Below are 23,465 nucleotides of genomic sequence, written 5' to 3' on the forward strand. Positions count from 1 at the left end.
CACGGCCACTGGGGAGGCTGCAAGCCAAAGTCGATGGTCAGGAGTTGTGTATCCCAGAACAGGTCCATGGGTGCGCAGGGACCGTGGGAAGCACCAGCTCAACGCCAGTGCAGCAACAGAATCCACGATGCGGCACAGGCCCCCTCTCTGCAGGCCTACACAGGGGTCTGTGCCACAGACTTTGATGTGTCAAACGGCTCCAGAATAAAATTTCCTTGAATAGCATCCTTTAAAGTTAGATAAGTATTACTCTAACATAGTACTACTATAGAATTAGAAGGAAAGGGAAAGATGAAAATTAAATGTAACTTGAGTGTTTAACATAAACTCACAAGTTTGGACATCTGTAAAAACAATGCTTCAAATGTTTTATTTCTCGCAGAATTTATATCCAAGTAATGGACTTCAAAAGCATTTTTTAAGACACAACAGACTGAGGGCCAGGGATTTAGCTTAGTGGCACAAGTGCCAGTCTGGCAAGCACAAGGTCATGAGTTTGATCCTGGTACCAAAAAAACAAAACAAAACAAAAAGCAAGAGATAACAACTCATAACATACAAGGGCCTCTCGATCAAACTGAAATACGACAGACCTTACTACCAACAGATTATTTCTTTTCCAGGGGATTAAATCAAATAAAAATATTACAAATATTAGAAATTCATTTCAAAGTCAACTAAGACAATGAGTTTACAATTTCTGTAATTTTTCTTAGTTCAATGTCCTGTACATCCATTTACAGAATATACTATCAGTGCAATATAATTTTTTAAATATTTAGGACACTGTAAATAGTTATGATTCGTAAGAAAATATAATCTATTTTAAATTCCTGATTAAGTTATTTTTAAAGGCACAAAACAATAGAACCTGCTATAAACTTTTTAAGATAGAAGTTTTATATATATTACTTTCAGTCACAGAAACTGAGAAAGATGAGTGGTCAAAAGGCAGGGACATCAGAAACCAGAGCTCCAGGGCTTAGGCACTGCCCTCTGCTCTGCTCTGCGACAGCGACAGCGACGCGGGGAGACCTGTAGTTTCACGGCCAGCCCTTAGGGCACTTGAGCAACGATAACAGACCCACCGTGGCACATTAACACAAACAAAGCAGTCCGGTTTCTCTGCATCTCCCTTTTACCACTGAGTCAGTAATTTGAAATAAACTCCACGTTCAACAGCAGCTGTAAATCTGCAGACCCACCCAAATGAAATACTTCTAAAATGTTTTTTAAGTTTGAAGAACGCGTCTCTGAGGAAAGATGCAGAAAGGATGGAAATATTTTGTCTTGCACTGATGCCCTTACACCTGCTCCTCAAAGCAAACATGTACATTCTTCCCAGTATTGCTATGTAACCCTGTGCTTTATATATAAAACAGTGGAAAGAGTTCACTCTCCAGTATTTAAAAAACATTTAGTACTAGAATCAAATGTGAATTTATGATACTCTGAAAAGTCTTTTAACTTCCAAAAAACAACTTCTGGAAATATAAAAACGTTGCATGTGAGATACTTCAGAGTCCCCAAAGCTTACAGTACAGCATTTTCATTTACCAGTGAATTGCAATTGTGCCCTATGAACCTGTCTTCAACAGCTTGTGAACGGCTCTCAGAATGTTGGGCTTGTCACATGACAGATCACTGAGTGCCACTGCTTCAAGGTGTGAATGCTCACGTTCCTTTTTCATAGTGCGAGGAAGAAAAATAAGAAGCAAAGCAACACCAGTGCTCTTGGGAGAAAAACATGCTTTTGTGAGAAGAAAGAAAATACATGTCATTTCTTCCTTTGGAGGCTTTTCTTCAGTTACTTGGTTTACCAAACATTTTCTCTGACTGAGTTACTGAAAAATTACCTTTAAACAAAATGTTGACGTGTCCAGCATTTGTCTGGCTAAAACCTTTCAGAGTGCACTGGGAACTGAAAACTCATTCTTTAACAAAGACTTGAAAACTAAACCGGCTGCCTGTGCTTCGTGTGTTAATGAAAATCTCATTCCAAGTCTGAAGTAGTATTTCTTCAAGGGTCTGACCCACTAGCCGTCTATAGGTGGACCAATATATGCATGATTACAAAATTACAGGCAAAAATAAGAGCTGGGAAGGGGAATCCAACACTAATGTCTCTAAAATAATAAAACTAAAGAGTTGCCTGGCAACTTCTCTCCAGCACGACACAGAAGGTGACTCTTCCCTGCACCAGCTCGCTGGGACCTGTGACTAGGACCGCACTTGGGAGCTGAGAAGTTTCAGTGACGGCTGCTTCATCAGCTTCTGCTGCTGTCTCCTCGACTGCGCATCCTCAATGACGTGACAGGCTCTCTGCGAAACAAAACCTGCCTCAGGAACTGGACAGGCGCACTCAGGCTCACCGGCTGATGCAGGAAGGACGGAGCCAGCTGGAGCGCTCAGCCCAGTCCTGCAGGGAAGGATGTGGATGCCGTCTGCACAGGCAATGCAGACACAATCTCTGAATGCCAGGGAGGCCACAGTATGTTAGTTTAAATGTGTCTGTCTCAAAGTTGTAACTAGAAGAGCTTTAGGGGGACAAAATGGGTATTAGTTATAACAGGGTTTTAAAAAACCCTTTCAACTGAAAACCTCAAAGGGGCATTATTTATTTTATTTCTGAAACACTGAAGTGAACCCTGGGCCTTGCGTGTGCTGGCCAGTGCTCCAGCCCTGAGCTACGGCCAATGCCATTTTTAACTTCTGAGATGGGCATTCACTGAGTCCCTCAGGCTGCTCTGAAACCTGCAGTCTTCTTGTCCCAGTCTCCCGAGGGGGTGGGACAGCTGGTGTGCACCACCGCACCCAGCGAGGGCATCTTTCAAACGCTTTACCTGTGCTGTGGCATTATCCTTCAGGCAAACTTTCTGAACACAGCCTGGACTGGCACCATCTTTTTTCTGGAATAGACCTTGCTCCTGTTTCAAAAGGACAATGGCAAGAAAGATTTTTCTTTAGAAGAAAAAAAATCACTACGTTTAATTGGATGCTTAAATATCATCTGTATATCATAACCAGCAGACACCTGCATCTACATATTCAAGTATGATACGAAGTAAATCAGCTCAGTACAAGGAGAGTGAGGCTGTGTGTGAGTTGTTAGAATGTATAAAACCGGAGGAATGTACACCTACCTGTATAAAACAAGGCTTTCTGCAGGCTATGATACACAGCCTGCAGAAACAGCACTTGCAAACTCATCACGTCTAACAAATCAAAAAGCCCTTCCTTCACTTCCTGGCGATAGACACTATTCTCATGTAACATGAAGTACATGGAATCAAGTCCTACCACTGATGTGGAAGAACAGTAATAAATGAAAAAACTGCAAAATACATGCATGGTGACACGGTGTGTCCGAGCCTGAAAATTGCGTCAGACTCCAGGGTACCCTTAGGCTGCGCACCTACAAGGAGGAGATGCTGAAATCAAAGGGGCAGAAGACATGGGGACCCTTTCAATCTGCAATTTCCATGGAAAAAAGTAAACACAAAGGACAATACTTTCATCTCTATCACACTTCCTGGTGAGAGGTTTTCAGAGTTTCAGTAACGGGAATAATAACACCATTAATACAAAGGTAAGTACAGAAACTATCATACTGGAATTATAAGTTTTAGGGTTTTTAAGGGATAAAAATGTATTTATAACACATACAGTAACATGTTTCAAAGTTAAGTGAGCTATGAACTAAACAAAACATGAGGTATGTTTCTTACTAATTACATACTATGTAATTACAAGTTCCTTCATAGAAAATGAGGACAGGAAAGACATGGAAGTACTGTCATATACTTCAATTATATTAGCATTTAGAAATGCCAAACGTTACAAAACATGGTTATTTTAGACATCTTTATTTTTACTGAAGTATTTTAACAATCACCTAAAACCTAAAAGGTGTTATTTCCAGAAATGGCTAACATCATAGCAAAATAAGTATTTATATGGAGTTTAAAAAAAAAAAAAACTATGTTTTTAACTGTACCAAAAAAGGAAATACTAGTATGTCGGATTCCTCACTCTTTTGATAAACTAGTATTTCACTCTATGTAATCTGTCAAAACATACAGTATTTGGTCATGGTGGTAAAAATTTGACTACTATAGTACGTCTGCACATAGTAATAGTAATAATAACAAACATACTGCATAGCTAACTGCAGAACAGTCAGGAAATCCCAGTCTCCTCCCATTTAGTGAAGGGAAAATTCACATTTGCTTACCTTCACTGAAATCTGAAGCACATTCTCATTCACAGTAGGAGGAAAAACAAAATCTTCAAATGGAAACTGCCAATCGAGATACATATGGGCGAGAAACTCCACTTCCTTGAGACACAGCACTCGCCTGCCTCACAAAAGAAAACAAAAACAAGAGGCCGGAGATTTAGTTCAGTGGCAGAAGCACCTGCCTGGTAAGCATGAGGTCGTGAGTTCAGTCCCCGGAACCAAAAAAAAGAAACAACAAAAACATACAGACACTGATGGGAGCAAGTGTTCTCTCACCTGGGACACTCAGCTGGATGGCAGCAGCAGCACCCATTTAGTAAGCAACAAAGTCCACTAAACGGTGTACGTTTTCCATATATTTTAAGATCTAACAATACAGACTTTCCAAAGCCCTTGCAGAATTCAGAGAAGTGTAACTTTATTTTTTAACTGACCACATTCCTGAGAGGGAAATCACTTGATGCACATAAAGAGTGGGTTATGAAAATATTTTACTTGGAAAATTATTAATTGCTCTTTACTGTCAGTCATTTATGCCTACTAGTCAAGAAAGAACACACAGGAAACATCCCAAACCACGAAAGTTACTTCCACTCTGGCCCTGCTAACAAACAGCAGATCTGGAAACTTAATACTAACATACCCTCTATCACAGAGGAAGAATCTCAATTTGCTCAACAGCATTAAGAAAAAAAAAAACCAGAATCTTTACAGGACATCCATATTGATCTCTCAGGCTGTGACTCACGACAATTACTGATATAACTATATTTACATTTAAGTTCCTGCTACAGAAGGCAAGTAAAGTGTAAGGACTGTTACTTCAACAAGTACGGAGGGTGGGAGAAAAACAAGGAAGACACATTTTCTATCTGAGTCAGGAGGGAAGTAAACACATCAGTAAACAGGACTATGGTGACAGAAGGTAGGAAAGCCCTCGGGCTGTGGGAGAGGGACAGATCGCACTGGCACAGGCAACATCAGCACTGATGGAAGGAAGGAAATGAAGCCCAGAGGAAGAGCGCAGTGACAAATATAGGGTCCTAAGGAGGGAAGGCTTATTTGAGGAACACAGAGGTCTGCAGCTGGAGTACCAGATATATTCCGAGAAAATCAACTGAGTGCCAGCTCCTGAAGGGCCCTTTTTTCTTCTTTTTCCGTTTAAAGAAATATTGACTTTAATCTACAAGCAACAGGAAATGGCCTAAGTTTCTTATTTTTAGTCATGGCTCTAGCAGCAAAGAGAGGGCAGGAGGCCCAGGAAGTTCCTGTAGCAGTCCTCGCAGCAGACACCCATGCAGTCCCTCAGTGAGGGCAGGACGGCAGGGAGGGCGAGGAAAGGGCTGGACCCTGGGTCTGTAGAGGATAATGCTGGCCAATAGGGTACAGACAACAGGTGTGGTGCTGGCCCTGCATTTATCAGCAGAGAGGCAACTGAGATTTGGGGTTTGCTTGGGACTGTGCTGAGCAAGACAGGAAGCTCCGTGTCCATGCCTGAGCTTAGTCAGTGCCAGCAGTGCCCTCTAACACCTCCCACAAGTCCACACAGCATCTAGAAGGTGGACCCCTCATTCTGCCCTCAAACCCAGCTGAGAATCAGACGGCAGGCCAAGAGCTAGAGACGGGTATCAGGCAGCATGAGGCCAAACGAATTCACTAACTCAAGTATCTTCAAATTTGTTTTTCTCTTGGCCACCCAAGTAAGATGCCACTGCACTCCTACAACCATTTCCTTCTCTTTCCTGCTCCACCTTCACCAAAGTTCCAGTTCCAAAAGCAGAATCCTCCGATGGACATACTTTCTGAGGGGAATCTCAACTCCATATTTTTATTCTAAACCACTGTGTCCATTCATCCATCTGTCTCCTTGACTACTGAGTTATCTCTACCTTCAGATCACAAAGCTGTCAAACTCAACAGACAAAAGCACAAACTCACTATCTTTTTCATCAACTCATTATAAATAGTACCACCAGCTCTTGGCATGCAAAGCCCCAACCAAGTCATCTTGTGGTCCCCTCTCTCTCATAGCCCGACAGTCGCCCAGGCCTGACTCCACCCTCCCCATCATCTTCACCCTCCCTCTTCTCATCCACCTCATCCCTTCCTCTCCAGATTCAGAGTTGCTGTGGCACTCAGCAGAGTCCCCATGCTCTAATGTCCCGTCTGTACATTCACTAGGACCATCAACAGGACAGATTTAATTCCTAGGATTAGATCTTCTTAGAAGACACTGGTAACTTTAAGCAAAACCAGTTTACACAGTGGGTCTCAATCACATGGACTGCTAAAGTCAAAGTCAAATTCCAAGAAGTCAAAGCTAGCCCTCCCTGTTCCTGGACAGGCAGAACCATGACTGCCCGAATGGCCACACCTTTAAAGCTGGTGCACAGATATAATGCAACCTCAGCCAAAACACCAATGGCATTCCCTATACAGCCCGAGCAAACAGTCCTATTACTCACAGGGAATCAGAAGAACCAGAACAGAGCGGGGAGGCACCTGAACTGCGTACCTGTTTGTAACCATGAAGATTGTACTCCTGCTTCCGAGAACAGCACAGTGGTACTGGTAAGTTTCTCCTTCCAACTTTTTTATATGATTCTGAAAAAGAAGACAGACTCAAGATTTGGGAAATATATATATTTAAATAATATTTGTGTAATAGCTAATATATAATCATAGTGTTTGGGGCAAATTAGAATAAAAAGTACAACTCTACATTGGAACAGGATGCTAGAAAAAACTTCATAATACATGTATAAATTAACTTCCACTATTGTCTTAAAAGAAAGTTATGCATTAAATGCTTATCAAATGATCTTCTGATAAAATGAATTTTTTCTGTGATAACTTAGATATTTTAAAATATCGACCAGAAAGAACTACACTTTAAGGAACAAGCAAACGTAAGCTGACACAAAACCACTACACTGACATTTCAGTGTTTCTCAGACTGCTGTTTGCAGAGAAGACTCTGGGGATGCTCTATGAATACCTAATGTATCGCAACATTTTAAAAATATGGTTCTACAACATTTTTCACAGGATAGCTCGTATTTTTCGTCAGATTTTTTGATGGGGTTGGGTGAAAGACTCAACCACTGATTTATACAGAGGTCGACATTATACACACAAGAAAATTATAAGGTAATGGTTACTATTTTTGAATTTTTGGTTGTATAAGTTAAACACACTGAAAAGTATATTTGTATATAAAATTATATTTCTAATAAAAATTACAATGATAATATGAAAATGAAGATGTTCTAAGATCTCAAAATAGTTGCTAAGATTTATTTCTACAGAGAAATACCAAGCATAAAATAATTCAAATATAAATTACAGCACTTTAAAAGATTTATTTTTCTTTTAAACTATCTTAAAAGTATTGATTTGAATTAGTCAACACACATTAAAAAACAACAAATTTCTTATAATTAATAGCAGGAAAATATTATTAATGGCATTATCTACAATACATGAAGACCAGAGGATAATATATTTAAAAATACAGAATGTGAACATACTGAATAAGACCATAATATTTTATAACAAAGAATACAATATCAATATTATTACAGGAAAATATAATCAATATAATCGCAAGCAGAGAAAGCACACTTGTAGATATTGTTTTAATGCTTGAGTACACGTTATTAAAAGATGTTGGTCCCCAAGCGTCCCTTGATAATTACAAAGCCCACAGACAAAAATGGAGAAATCTCCAAGCCTGAGGCCTCAGCCTTGCAATGAACTTCGGGAAGGGAGGAGTGCAGCTTTCAGAGCCAGGCTCACCTGTTTCACAGCTCACCTCTGAGTTAGCTAAATACTTTTGTCAATTAGGCCTCAATTTCTTCAAAGAGAACATGGGAAAAGAATTAACAATTATGGGAATTTATTTTCACCTTGAAATTTAAATGCTAAAATGAAATTAACTTAGAGATGCAAGTATAAGACATAGTATCTACTCTTTATCTCGTATATATCTCATTAGTTGTCAGATTATTGCACTTCAACCTTGAATGCCTCTAACGTGTGATATCACCGGAACACACTGTGGCAGACCTTCTAGGTACTACTAAAAATTCTCTAGGCTCTGAGATTCAGAGGAAGATAATTACTGATGGAAGCAGGAGACCAACACCGCAGATAACATCGCCTCTCTCCTTTCTCAGGATGCAATGTGGAGTTAGTAACAGGATACGAAAGCCTTTTACCTGGTGCTTCATTTTTTAGTTAACTCTAAGCAAACAGCACAAGATATGAATAAACAAAATATATGCTGATGTCTATCATAGCATTATTACTGTTGTAAAATAATAGACAAACTTTAATACCATGAATTAAAAATAAAATACATGATGTAAGGTTACCTAAACAGATGCTAATGCAAGAATTTAAAATGCTAATGAAGCCTTTCTAAGAACATGGAAAATATAATTAAAAAGGAAAGGTAAGGGACCTCATTTTAAATCTTATATAATCTGGGCCAAAATTAATATTAAATGTAAAACTGACTACACACACACACACACACACACATATATTATACACACATATATACATATATATACACACACACATATGCAGTAAACAGTAATTATCCTAGAAGAATAGAGAAGAAGAACATAATGAAAATCTGGTATATGAAATTCTTAAAGCTGACTATTAAATGGGGATCAAAAGACCTAATAAATTATTGTAAGAGATGAAATGGTATCATTTTTATATGCTAGTACTCTTTGCTATTTACCTTTTGCTATATGTGGTCCTTTAAGGCCATGTTGATTTTAAAAATATCCAAAACTGTCTAAATAATCAATAAATATTTCTTACTCAAATATCTAAGCACAGTAAGATAGGTAAAGGGTGAAACAGTTTAAATTTCTCAGTATTTGTGCTTACCACCCTTGGGAAAAAATACTAAGTCCTCTCAGTAATATACATTGTATACCTTCTAGTAACCATAATAATAATTACAGTTTAAAGGACTGCTTGATAAAGAATTAATAAATCAGACAAGAAGATGACATCTAAATAAACTAATAAAGTTTCTTGAGGTTTTATGCTTATTAACATACATTTGTTCAAAAAAAATCACAAGTAAAAGGTTAATAACCTAAGGAGCTTTAAAAAAATTAAACAAGTAAACAAGAAAAATATCTTGAAGTATGAAAGTTCCCAAAATTTAATTCTCATTAAAACTGACACAGCCAAGAAAATTAAAAATCCCTTTTACTCAAGAATCTTAGGAAGGGTAACTATTACTGACAAGACAGCATCTCAAACCAGTTACTGTGCTTGACTCTCACAGAAAACTACAGTCATAATTTTGCCTTCCATCAATTACCCAGACATACCAGCAGTCTGCCAACTACTTTTAGTATTTGTATGTTTTGTTATACCTGGTCCCATAAGGGACAGAAATTGTGTGTGCCAGGGCAGCGGAGGGTATGCTGGGGGCTGCCCAGGGCCTGGCAGGCGCTAGGCAAGTGCTCCACCTGCAGGCTACCTCCTCCAGCCCAAGAGCAGCAGTCCTGCTACTCCTGCACTGGGTCCTCTTCAGATGCCAGTTGTTTCCAGCAAAGTGCTTCTTTTAAATGTGAATCAAAAGAGTAATTATCTTGATAACTGTAGTCTTATCTTGATAATTGAACAGCTGTTGTATGTTCATGGTTTCACTGTGCTCAAATAAGCAACACATTAGAAATCTAAATTTTACTTTAGTTTCAATTTTGGGCACAGCATAAAGCTGTGAGATAAGATGCTGCTAAAGCCAATTAAACATTTCAATCATTTATTTTAAAAAATTACACATAACTTCTCTTTCTGTTTGCACTAATTAAACCTAAAAATTACAAAGCACATATAACCAACAAGGAGACTGGATCTCTGAAAAGCATAAATGCAAGACTGAGCATGTATATAACATGAGATCAAAAAGGGAAAAAAAGAGGAAAGGGAAACAGAGTCTCAAACCTCATATGACAACTCTCACTTAGAGTCTAAAGACAGACTCAGAGCAACTGACTTTTACAAATGCCCTAATTCATCGTCCTTTGACTTGAGTAAACTTAGTAATTGGGGAACCAAAAGTCTATTTAGTAATTTGGGAAATAATATTCCACCATCATGACTTGCAAACATAAGAATACATCCGAATCTGTGTCTCTTACATTGTTTTCTTCTGATCTGCTTTGTTCCGTTTTGTTATGTTTGGTTTTACCCTCTTTAAAATAAAATTAAAACAAAAAAAGAATACATCCAATAGGCTGAATATAAAAACTACCCCTTTCTTTTCAACTTTACCTAAATGCACATAAACACTGTAAGATAAAATTTTCAAAATGATAGTAGAATCATCTGGTTTTGGACTGTCTTTCACCTACTAAACTGGAAGCAGCTGTTTCCCACAACCTCTCATCTTTTACACTGAGCGCTTACCAGCACTGTTTTACCAGATACACTATCACTTTTGTTTGTTATCAAATGCTACGGTCAAAAGCCCAAATGGAGAGGAGAGTTATAAAGCCAATCTCACTAGAGGTGGCTCTCAGTCTGACTCACACCCAGTCAGTACCACAGCTTGTGCTGATTAAGGATGAAATCAAGTAGTAGAATGGGAAACATTTACTCTTGTATTTCCAGTTCTTGCTGTGTAGGCAGAAAAAGAAAGAAAATAAAGTTAGAAGCACGCAAAAAGATAAAATGGAATCACATATAATACAAACCAAAGGCTAAGAATGATTCAGAGTCATTTATTTTAAAGTCAAGGAAAGAAAATATTAATAAGCTGTCTTTGCAGGAAAGCCAGTGACGGAAAAACAGCAATTTATTTATGTACGTATTATTTAAATATAATAAAGTTATAGTAAAAGATGGAAAACTTTAAAAGTTAACAGAATTGTAACCTTATATTACCTTTTTTTCTCTCCTCAGCTGTTTACCTGAATAAATCTAGAGTTATAAAGTAGTGCAAATGAACTAATTTGTGGGGGAGAAAAAGCAGTGAAATTCCAGTGATTAGCTACAAAGCAGGAAGCCAAAACTAACAATGTTCACTAAATGAGTACAGCCTGTGACTTCTTTTAACATTATCTTTCCTGCACCAAAAAGCTTTGCTACTGTGCAGAAAACCTCACCAAATATTTACATTTAACATACTATGCTAAAACAAAAAATAAATAATCTAAATTATTCTACAAACCGGCTCTCATCCTTCAATGAAGTTCATCAGTTAGGAACGTTAAGGGCCTGAAATCCTGGCTCTAGCAATCCTTAAAATTGAACTCTGCTTGTATCCTCAAAGAACAGAATTTACCTCGAACAAGTCATGGCCCTCTGACTCCTGCCTGTCGTAGGGACGAATGATGCCATCCTCCTGGATACGGCGAGGGGGGCGCAGGCTCGACACTTCCTCAGCTGACTCCGCTGCCCTACGCAAGGTAGCAGAAAATGTGCAATATGTGAGAATACTTCAAAATAATCCAAAGACACATGCTGACTAAATATACAAATATTTGATAAGCAAACAATGATAATTTTATGTAGCCCAAAATATAGCAGAAAATAGTAAGTCCAATTCTGAACCCTAAGCTTCTATCCTCTTCTTTTCTTGGTACCAGGGATTGAACTCACGACCTTGCACTTAGCAGGCAAGCGCCTGGGCCACTGAGCTAAATCCCCAACCCCATTCCACCGTCTTCCTAAACAAAGTCACAAATAATAAAAGCAAAGACTACATCACCTACTCTTTGTTTTCCTGGTGCCCAGCACAGTGTTTAGCATATGGCAAGACCAGTAACTGTTTGTTTTGTGGTAACTACATTTTAGTCATGGTGGCACACGCCTGTAATCCCAGCTACTCAGGAAGCTGCGTAGGATCACAAGTACTGAACCAACCTGGACCCATCTTAAAACAAAAAATAAAAAAGAGTTATGGGTACAGATCAGTAGTAGTATAATACTCCTGGGTACATTCATTCATATATATGACACAGAGACAGACAGCAACCAAGACTGGGGGAGGTGATGAAAAAGAGGGAAACTGAACAAATCTTTTCTGCTTCCTTTCTGGTGGCCCCTTACCTGTCAAGCTGTTGTAACTTCCAAGTGAACTCAGTCCCAGAGGCAGCAAGCACTCCACTCACTCCTGACAGCACTGCCCGAGTGGGCACACTCACCTCTGAATGCCCTGGAAGGCGCTGCTGGCCATGTCGACAATCCCGCCTGTCGGACGAGCCACAGCACCCACGAGCCCTTTTCCAATTCCTTTAAAGAATCCAGCAGCTCCCTCCTTTTTGGCACCTTCAGAGGAAAAAAGACAATAAGTATACAAAGATCCTTTAAAATAAGCAAGTTTGAACTCAACAGAAATGTGCACCAAACTCAGAAAGCTACAAGATACTGACTTTCTAAACAAGTTAAATTTAATCCTCACACAAGAACACTGGGTCCTCGAAGTGTGTGCTAAGTGAAAATTCTTGGGCCCCAACTCAGTCCTGCTGAACCAAACCCCAGAGTGGGTAACCAGCACTCCAGACAGCTGCAAAGCTCCAGAGCTGACTGGTCCTTTAGTCAGCAGAGGCAACTGCAAGGCCGGAGAACTGACTATACAATGTTCTTTTTTACAGCAATCATCAAGATTTTTCAAGCAATATACTTTTAGACATTAGAAGTTAACTAAAGAAGTTAGATCACAACTTTTCAAACTCTGTACCACACCTCAAAAGAAACCCTGTGTCGATTACCAAGCCTCACGACTGCCCCAAGTCTTCCCTAATCTGATCACCCAGTTCACTTCTTGCCCCCTGCTCACTCTCCTACAGACACTGCCTATTTCACCAGATTTGCCTGTTGTGGACATTTCCCATGAACAAAATTATTCAGTCAGTGTTCTAGTACCAGTGGCTTTCTCCACTTTATACCTGTTTTCATGGCTCATCCATCTTGTAGTACCTATTAGTATTTGATCTCTTTTCAAGTAGGACAATAATCCATCGTACGGATATGCCATATTTCAGCTACTCATACAACAGGGAAAGGGTATTTCGGCCCTCTAGGAGGATATTTGGGGTAAGATGCTGCTATCATAAAGTTTTTGTCTGAACCTCTCTTTGAACTCTCTTGGGTGCATACCTTACACCAAAAGAGCCACACGAGAGCCCAGCTAAGTCTCTGGTTGCACAGTCAGATTCTTCCACACAGGAACTGCATGACCTTCCATTCCTATCAGCAATGTATGAGGGCTTCGATTTCCCCACACTGTGCTGAGTTCAGCCTTCTTAACAGGTGTGACGTGGTATGTGACTGTGATTTGTGCATGATGACTAATTAGATGTTCTTATGAGCCGTCTTTACAAGTGATCAGAAAACCTGGTGAAAGTTTACATTTAAAAAAAAAAGTATCTGCACTGTCAATGTTTGGGAGGCTAGTCACCATTTATGCTTTGATTCTGTGATGGTAATTTTTTTTAATTTGGTATTGTTCTACCTTTTTCTGTTTTTCTATTTTAAGTTTCTTTTCTTTCTTTAAAAAAAAAGAGAACAATATGTAATATAACAACCATTGTTAAATTTCTTTCATTGTTTTGACACCCTATATTGTTACTGTTTGAGTTTGCTGTTGTTTATGCCTTTTGCTTTTTTTCCTCACTTTTCTTTTTTAAATATATAAATAAAACAGTGAAAGATACAATGTCAATTATCCTCCTCCCTCCTCCAAGCACACTCATCCCATCGCCCTGCCCCTCTCTGAAGCAGCTCTGAAGTCCTCTTTCACAAGTGTCTGTGGTTGTGCCGTCGCGGCTGCCTCAGTGTACTGAATCAATTCAAAGCACTTACCTTTAACTTTGGAGACCAGCACTCAGTGGCATGGTGCCAGACCCAGTAACAAAATGCATGAGGACCCACCCTCACCTTCCAACAAGATGCCTGCCCACTGGATGGCCCTCAGCAGCCACGTTCACCTGTACCGATACTAAGGACGGCTTCCAGAACTGCTTCAGAAGTGGCAAAAGCAATGGGGTAAGTGTGTTCAAATCGAAGGGGAGATTCTGAGGGGACTTAGTGTCAACATCTTGTATTATACTAATTTTCAAAAATTTAAATGTTCATCATGAATTTTAGTCATCTCTCTCTTTTTTTTTGTATCAGGAATTGAATCCAAGACCTCACGCTTGCCAGGCAGGTGCTTAGGCTGCTAAGTCCCTGGTCCTTTAGTCTCATCTCATACATCTGATTTGGAGAAATGTCCATTCATATCCTTGGTCCATTTAAACTGAGACTTGTAAGAGTGCTTTATATTCAGTCTTTCATCAAATAGATGTCTGTAAAATTCTGCTTCCAATCTGTGGACTGTCATTTCCCTTTCTTGATGGTGTCCTTTTGGCACAAAAATTTTAAATTCTAGTGCAGTATAATTTAACTACTTTTTCTTTTTTTTCATCTGTGCTTTTGGTGTCGCATCTAGAAAAGCTAAGCCACCCCAAAGTAACAGAGACCTGGCTCTGTGTTTTCTTTGAGTTCTGTAGCTTTGCTCTTATGTTTAGGTATTTAGCCTATTTGGAGTTCACTTTTACACAGTACAGGGTTAAGGGTCCAGTTTTACTCTGCTTCACGTGTGGATGTCCAGCCGTCTCAGCACCCCTGCCAAACTCAATCGGCCATAACTGGAAGATTTTATTTCTGAACTGTCAACTGTCAGTTATACGCCATTGATCTATACGTCTATTCTTACACAAGTATCACACTGTTTTTTTACTACAGCTCTATATATAACAAGTATTAAAATTGCGAAGTATAAGTCCTCCAAATTTGCTCTTTTTTCAAGACTGTTTCAGCAATTTTGGAACTCTTGAATTTACATATAAATTTTAGATTGTCAACTGTCACAAAAAATACCAACTGGGATTTTGATAGGGATTGCACTGAAGAATTCGTACCTTTTTAAATGAGACTATAAAAAAGATAACCACAGAAAAACCTCAAGTCAATTACTAGTGAGAGTCTCAAAAAATCTAGTTTGCTGATGGTTCTGATGAAAACAGCTTTCAAAGTCTGAATCATAATCTCCTACTTAATGTCTCTGCTTTCTGAGGAAGATATACTAAATAATTTAAGAATGTGAATCTAAAATTTAGTCAATGGTTTTCTCAAGTATCTTATAGCAACATCTAGCATGTTTATCAAGCACTGACACTTTACTTTTTACCGGGCAGAAATACTCTCAACCTACCTTCTACAGGCTTTGTTATTATTCCCGTCACTCCACCAAAAACTCCCTGAAAGAGAAATCAATCAGAAAGGTTCCTGGGAGAGAAGTTGCTTAATTTTAAATCAACCACTAGAGGTCTCTACAAACATACTAGAAACAAAAATTCAAAAAAAAAAAGACTAAAGACTCATGACTCACTTGATAATGTGAGCATGTGAGCACATTATTATTGTAAAGATATTAAGTCACAGAGCTTTTTAACTGAGTACATCCATGGAAGACAGAGCAGTAAGGCAGAGATAGAGCACCTAAACCTGTCTCTGTTACCTGTCAGCTGTACGAGCACAGGCGGTTGATTCAATCTCTCTGTGTAATCCTCCGTCTCACATCAATAAAAATTAGTTGAGTGAAATAATCTAATTATACATTTCAATGAGATTACTTTTTAATTTAATGGAACTGTAAAAAACAGAAAATAAAGAAAACACCCTGGCACAGCAAATAACCTGACAAATAGAGCATTTCACAGAATGTAAGAGACAGCTGTTAAAACTTACTGGCTCAAACACCAGTCGCAGCTTTTTGAAAATACTTCCAAGATTAAAAATACAGTTATACACTCTTAACAACTGTCAAAAACAGCAGTGTAGGCCTGGTGTGGTGATGCACGCCTGTAATTACAGCCCTTGGGAGCTTGAGGCAGGAGGACTGCTGCAAGTTCGAGGCCAGCCTGGGCTACAAAATGAGTTCAAGGCCAGCCCAAACTACATAGCAAGACCCTGTCTCAAGAAAAACAAAAGATACCTTTATCTGGGGACGACACAGCTCAGCATCAGCAGCACAAGTGCCTGCCTGGCAAGCACAAGACTGAGAGTTTGATTCTGGGTACCAAACCCCCCCCCCAAAACCAAAACTCAGCATTTGGATTGCACACTCCAAAATGTTCATATAAAAGTTGAAGGTTCTTGAAGAAGATTTACCCGCAGGAAGCCCTTTCCTCCTCTGGCCAGGCTATCTCCAAAATCTTTAGGCTGTCGGCCCATCTCTTCTCGTCTTCTTTGCTGATACTCCTTGTCCATTGTAATTGCTGCCAAACCTTTCCCAACGGAACCAGTGATTCGAGACACAACTCCGGCTGCACCACCTACCAAAAGCCAGAGGAGGAAGTCACATGGGTCCTATGGAAGCAATGTCACAATGCACAGCACGCACTGCTTCCAACTAACAAATCTGTCTCACACAAAAATGAAACGTTTTTTGCCAACTATCAAATATTTGAAGTACATTGATTCACCACAAAGACATATTTAAAAACTAACAGGCCAATATTAAATTATTTCCCATTTAAAAACACGAAAACATGTCTTTTAAAAGAGACTAAGTGATCCCACCTACTAAATATAATCATTTACTTCTCATAAACAACACATTTTATATTAATATAAAAGTATACAGATACATGTAAATTGGTGATACATACCTACTGTGTGCCCAAAGAGACTTCTCATTCCAATCACTAACCCCTCAGCAAACTCTTCAGGACCTTGGACAGCACCCTGGCCCAAAGGAAGTTTGCTACTTAGAATTAAGCCTTAAAATTCAGGGTTTTCATGAATATGATGAGTGTGTAAAGATCCATGAAGGCTAACAAGACAATTTTTATCCTATATTTCAAGTACTGATAGAATACCACTCTAATCAAAGGTATTTTCTACCACACAATCTCAGCAACTTCTGTAAGACAAAAAACCTGGACGTTAAATTAAAGTTTTAATGCTAAGTGGGCTAAGTGGGCTAAGTGGGCCATGCAGTACAAAGCTGCCTGCCTCTTCGGCAGCTGCTCCCAGGACCGCCTGAGTCCATATCTGCACATATTCAGCTTTCTGCTGCACTGCTAGCAGGCCGCCTGAGTGCATAGATGTTTCTGACTCTCTCACCCTCCCACTTATTCTCTCGGCTTCATCCTTCCAAACAACACTCTCAGCACACTGGGCTCCCACTCTTTGGAGAGCTGGACGAATGAGACAAAAGCATGACTGTGACAGCAGGCTGGCTCCTAATGTCCCACCAGTCCCTCCCACAGCGGTGCAACAGCATCAAAAGAATCTACAGTCTACCCGACACTGTAAACACCCTCGTAACTACACTAAATCTGGGACATGGGCACATTTCATTGTCCAGATAAGCACAAGTGCTTATTTAATTCACAAAATCAGGCTTTCAATGTCATTTCAAGTATTTTTAAATAAATAAATATCATTCAGTTCCTAGATACAATGAAAATACAAACTATTGTCATTAAAAATTTTATACCCACACTTGAACTTTTAAAAAAATCAATACCTGGAAGGGTTCGTAGAAGAAAGCTTCAACTCCTTCAGACAGACCTCTAATTAATCCAAATGGGTTTCCAAGCACATCTAAGCCCAACACAAGGACATACATCTGTTTTAAGAACTATGGAAGACAAAAGGTAAACTAAGTCCTTTGCAGCTGTTCAAAAAAAAGGGCATCATGATACAGTAGGGGATGGGTGTGAGAGATTACGCTTAGGTAAAAGGAGAGCAATGTGAAATCTCCACTCCCACATCCACTGACTGATATTTCATTGTGTATCAAGTGTCACACTTGTACGGCTTTCAAATTGAAACTAAGTTTGAGGTAGAGTCTGTCCTTTAGCAATTATGAAAACCATGACAAGTATCTACCAGCCTCCACCTTCTCATCTATGAAACGCAAAGCTACATCAACCTTGCATGGGTGAGTATACCTATTAAACAAATACATAATTCAGTAATGGTGGTTGTTATTTTTACCTTATCATCACTATTACTTTTTAAATTATGTGCAGAATAATTACAAACTAAAACAAAAAACAAGAAAAATGAAATCCTTATTTGAACATGTAATCACTGCAACATCTACACATCAGAAAGGAGAAAACCTTCTAGCACAAGACAGCAAGAGGAAACCACTTGTGGTCTCAGGACACAGCAATGCCACCTGAGCAGCTGGACACCTACAGAACCACAGGGTGATAGACGTCCAGGAAAGACACCAGACCACAGTTTCTCTTGCAATTCCATATGCTATGCTGACAGACAACAGCCCCTCAAGAACTCAAAAGTAATGACACCAAAATCACTACTCTTTCCCAAATGGTAACAACTGCAAAGGGAAAGAGGCACAGGGGGAAATTTTTGAAAAGTATATAATGGTGGCAGAACTAAAGAACAAATTAATCCTTTAAGAAGAACACTAAGTTTTGAGATTATAAATTGAGATAAATTATGTAAACATTACTACGTATTATACAATCACATACAAATGTTTTATTCTAGTATTTTATGAAGTATATTCCCTGAAAGCTACTCTAATAAGAAATTACCTGTTCACTGTAATGCCTAACAACACTCCACATGAGTTGATCTCTCTTGTAAAACTGGTATTGTATTTCAAAATAAGCGAGTCTAGGAGGAGAAAAAGGAAAATTTCAAAACACTAAAACTATATTCTGGGGGAAAAGGACTTAAAATTCACTAATAGCCTATTCTAGTCACAGTCAATTCTTTCATATTTAACTTTGCACTGATGTAATTTACAGCTGGTATCTTAATGTTATGGTAACAAAATTATGATAAAAATAGTGCATTTTCATGTAAGCTTACAATAAATATGTGACAGAGTACACAATTTTTAAAGTCAACCACCATCTCACCACTCTAGATTTTTTCGTTTCCTCATCGTTTCCATTTTTAATTCTTTTCTATGCAATTACAAAGCATTTACAATATTTTATGCGCCATCATTGTGGGTATCTGTTTTTATCTTCACTCACGTCCCATTAAATCACCTCGGGTACACAGCATTCCACTGCCACTCTGTGGGACAGCATCGGAATGACCAACTCCTCTCTGTCACCAAGAGCCCAGTTCTGGGTATAATTCATGCTGCCTCATATATTTTGAATATAACTCTAGCTGCTTTTCAAGATTATGTTTTGGACTAAATTCCCAAAACAGAATACTGAATGACAGACCACAAAAACAGACTCCATAGATGCAGAGCTTTAGTATGAGGACCACTTACATTTTGAAGTGGTGATAATTTACATCAATCTGCATGCACTTTTTTTTTTTTTTCAATCGGTACCCGGGATCGAACTCATGACCGCCTGCTTGCAAGGCAGGTGCTTATGCTGCTGAGCCCCTACATGCACTTTTGATAAATACTAAAACTAGACATTTCAACTATCAATCAGTCACCTTCACTTTCCTTTCTGTGAGGTACCTCTTACTGTCCAATGGCTGTGACACCAATGGAATTTCTAGGAATGGTTAATATTAACACTAAAAATCCTCTCTACATCTTATATCATTGTACTTTTCCAGCTTTTGTCTTCATCTTCCTCGGCTCTAATACGAAATATTTAATTTTTATGTGGTACAATCTATTTTGCATTTTCCACTGAAAAGCTGTAAGAAATTTTTCTTATAGCTTTTAAGCTTAGATTTTTTTTACTCACAGATCTAATAACAAATTTTTTTCAAGTCTTTCAGATTGAAAATTACACAGTATTTTATCCTTTGTTTTGTGAGACAGAAATAATTTGAAAAATTTTCTTCCAGCTGACTCCTTGTCCCAATACCACTATTGAATATTCAATGCCACAGAGAGTTACTGAATTCATACGTAACCAGCACACATAAATATCCTCATATTAAAGGTAACAAGATGTTGTTATTTCTGTACATTGCTGGGTGGTTACAATGAAATCTCACTTCATTGCTACAAATTTCTAAATACAGAAAATAATTAAATTTTTATTTTATATTCATATTACACAGATATGAGTATACTTTTTTTTTTTTGTCTTTTTCCTTTTTATCGGTACCAGGGATCGAACTCACGACTGCCTGCTTGCAAGACAGGCGCTTATGCCGCTGAGCTAAATCCCCAGCCCCAACATATGAGTAATAAAAGAAAATATGACTTCATCATCATTGTTATTAATAAAATAAGCACATCTTAAAGAACACCATCAAAAATGGATCAAATTCTTCACGTAGTAAGCATTATCAACCTCCTAGGCTAATACTACAGAAATAGAAAAATTAGTATCCAAACACCCAACCTTGGCATAAATAGCTTCCAGTGTACTGGAATAGAAGTCTTACTTGAAAATAAGGTCATCCACATCAGTCAGAGTGGCACCTATGCTTTTCAGAAGCAGGTTGACAGAATGAATCGCAATCATTTCCTGTTTGTCTGATTCTTCACCTCCAGAACTCAAAGACAGACTCAAATGCAACTAAAAGAAACATAATATTCAATAAACACAAGCAAAACACAAAAGCTTTATACAACAGGACCCAGATTGTCCAATCTAGTATGACAACCATAAGTATCTTCCAATGAAAGCCCTGCTAAAACATATTATTTATCCTGTATACAAATAAAGAACAACTCATATCTGATTCTCATTTATTTTCTGACAAAATACAAGTGGTCTGACTCAAAACTGGACCTCTATTTTCATTCCAAGTGTATAAATACCATCATGTCATTAGGAAGGAAGCAAAATCCCTGTACAAAAATGAGATAATGATTTAAAGAAGAAAACGTCAGCTGGCACACAGTTTGCCAGCCAAAACAGGAAATTATTTATTTTCATCCAATTAAGGCACACAGCTCATGGCAACAATTAATGATAACAATTATGTTATAATTATACCATAAAAATAATTAGCAATGGCATGACAATTATGGAACAGTTAGTGAGTTGCCAAATAAACTTTTAAAAGAAATCACAAGGCTTTCAGTTTCCACAGTACCTCTCTCAGTCCTTAAAAGCAGACTTTCACCTTCCCATTGGCTTCCACTTTATCCAATAGCAACATTAATGCAGTAGAGCAGGAAGACACAGACAACGGGTAACTCAACACGTGTCAGGGAAGCAGATGACTCTCCTTTCTCCTTCTGTCCTCCCTGGACGTCCTACTTAACCTGCCCAGAGCTACACAAAGTGGACCTGATACAAGCCCAGGAAAGCCCAGGGCTCTACCCCTCCCTGAGGCAAAGTCAACATGGACTACAAAAATAACTGTTCATAATCTTCATTATTCTACTGAACAGCATAATTCCCAGTGTGTCTAAGATCATGAAGAGCTAAATTAGCAATCTTTAACACTCCCCTACAATATAAACTCCAAGAAGTCATTTCATGTCTGAACAGCAATTTGGATAACAGGCACTCAATAAACTTTGTTGAAGGGTATTATTTAATCCCACAAAGAACAGATTTTTCACTCAGTAATGAAAAAGAAACTCTTTATAACCTAACACAAAAAACAATGTCAATTTTAAAGGTGATCTTATACCTGAGTCTGATATCACCAAACTAACATATCATTTTAAAATAATAACCTTATTTATGAAACCATCCACTTAAGCTCAATGGATTGTGAATGCAACTGAAAATAAAGTGCTGTGAACAATTTTTGAAAATGTAAAGGATCAGCAATATTTTCCAGTTTCTTAATTGTTAAATCTGGTCCATTACACAAGTTTCGAGCATTATGGTTGATAGGATTTGTAAATTTACTAAGTAGTCACCTTTCCCTGTAAAAGCTGAGAAGCACAAAAGGGGAAAAAAGAAATGGGTTCATAAAGTACAAAATCAGGCAAGTGAAAGGCATCCAATTTTCTACTCCCTCAGTTGCAATCAAATGTGGGAAAGGGAAAACATCGCGTCAAGAGCAGAACGCCAACTTCAGCGCTTTCGCACTCCGGTCAGGGCACCCTGATGTGCTTGGTTTCCACAGTGACAGTGGTTACGAAGTGCGACCAACACATTAGATGCTGGTGGGCACTTCTACACCTAATTAAGAAATGCCTTTGTCAGCGTCTTCATCTTTCTTGAGTAAGGGGTTATTAATCCAAGACTAGAGAACATGCTCTAGTAATTTTTTTCTGTGGGAATTATCACTGTACATCTGTTACAGAGAACCACCTTAATTGTTACCATTAATCAAACAAAGTTCTCACCAAATATTTGATGTAACAAATTAAAAACACTGGTACACAGACCCTTTAAAAGTCTTAAAACAATTACATTAAAATTTCAAAATAGCAACAAACCTTAATGGGTGAAATGTGGAAATGTTCAAAGAAACTGAGAACTGACATATCAGTCATTGAAGTCTCCATTAACTCTGTGTTTAGAGCATCAATATCTTGTTGGAGTAACTGTGTCTGAAAAGGTTAAATCAAGAATTTCTTTTAATTTTTTTCTGCACTGAAATTATCTTTAAAACTAATTGACTTTACCACCTTTCACACAGTTTTCCTTGGAATGAAACTGTTACCCGTTTGCTTTCAGCGTCAGGGTCAGTTGTTGGGGTAAACAGGGCAACCATAGCGCCAAGAAACCCCTGATCGACTTTTAAGGCCATTTCCTGAATGAGGACCATGAAATACCTATAGGGAAAAACAAAGTCGTAAAATGAAAAAGGGTTTACATCAAACTTGGTAAGTTTCAATGTTAAAACTTTAATTTAGTCAAAAGCCACAGTAAGACATTTTTTCTTTATCTCTTAAAAATTACATTAATAAGGGCAAAGCTTAATCAGACCGAAAATTTTCAGTATAGTGTTTCACTTTGGGGTAATATTACTGTATTAACACTCAGCACGGTAAAATTTCACAATGAAGATGAACAAAATTAGAATATGCAGCACGCACCACTCCATTTTTAGTTTACAGCAACTGCTTTAACGAACACAACTCACAGACACTTATCATCTGTACTTCATTACTCCACACTCTAATTGAAGTTACAAAATGAAGGTGACAGATGGAATTCTACATTTTCAAATACGTACACACCGTCATTAAAATAATTTAAGGGCAAAAAGTCCTTGACCTAAAGTGGGTTCAGCCAACCAGACCGCCACCTGCTGGTTCAGAGAATAGGCTGTGTTGATAGCAACTAAGTTACATGAAGCA

At 38.4% G+C, this 23,465-nt stretch overlaps 1 protein-coding gene across 18 annotated transcripts in view; it reads right to left on the reverse strand.

Annotated features, from left to right (window-relative positions):
* Nucleotides 1–347: 347 nt before the first annotated feature.
* Vps13c (vacuolar protein sorting 13 homolog C) overlaps nt 348–23,465 on the reverse strand; it is a 154,148-nt gene continuing 131,030 nt past the window's right edge. For 13 of the 18 annotated variants that reach the window (XM_063243390.1, XM_063243388.1, XM_063243394.1 and 10 more), the window contains 14 exons: nt 22,826–22,937; nt 22,599–22,712; nt 20,636–20,769; nt 18,847–18,928; nt 17,802–17,915; nt 16,939–17,014; nt 16,439–16,602; nt 15,480–15,525; nt 12,427–12,550; nt 11,565–11,679; nt 6,756–6,844; nt 4,235–4,358; nt 2,844–2,927; nt 348–2,322 (listed from right to left, as the gene is read on the reverse strand). In XM_063243390.1, the coding sequence (XP_063099460.1) occupies nt 2,221–2,322; nt 2,844–2,927; nt 4,235–4,358; nt 6,756–6,844; nt 11,565–11,679; nt 12,427–12,550; nt 15,480–15,525; nt 16,439–16,602; nt 16,939–17,014; nt 17,802–17,915; nt 18,847–18,928; nt 20,636–20,769; nt 22,599–22,712; nt 22,826–22,937 (1,480 nt within the window). In that variant the 3' untranslated portion in view covers nt 348–2,220. Of the gene's footprint in view, nt 2,323–2,843; nt 2,928–4,234; nt 4,359–6,755; nt 6,845–8,997; nt 10,898–11,564; nt 11,680–12,426; nt 12,551–15,479; nt 15,526–15,560; nt 15,918–16,438; nt 16,603–16,938; nt 17,015–17,801; nt 17,916–18,846; nt 18,929–20,635; nt 20,770–22,598; nt 22,713–22,825; nt 22,938–23,465 lie in introns of those variants that run through there. The other 5 variants (XM_063243395.1, XM_063243397.1, XM_063243396.1 and 2 more) reach the window with 3 other exon arrangements.

The sequence above is a fragment of the Cavia porcellus genome, unplaced genomic scaffold (assembly GCF_034190915.1).
Source record: "Cavia porcellus strain 051 isolate PalLab524CR breed Dunkin Hartley unplaced genomic scaffold, mCavPor4.1 scaffold_38, whole genome shotgun sequence".
Taxonomy (NCBI): Eukaryota; Metazoa; Chordata; class Mammalia; order Rodentia; family Caviidae; genus Cavia; species Cavia porcellus.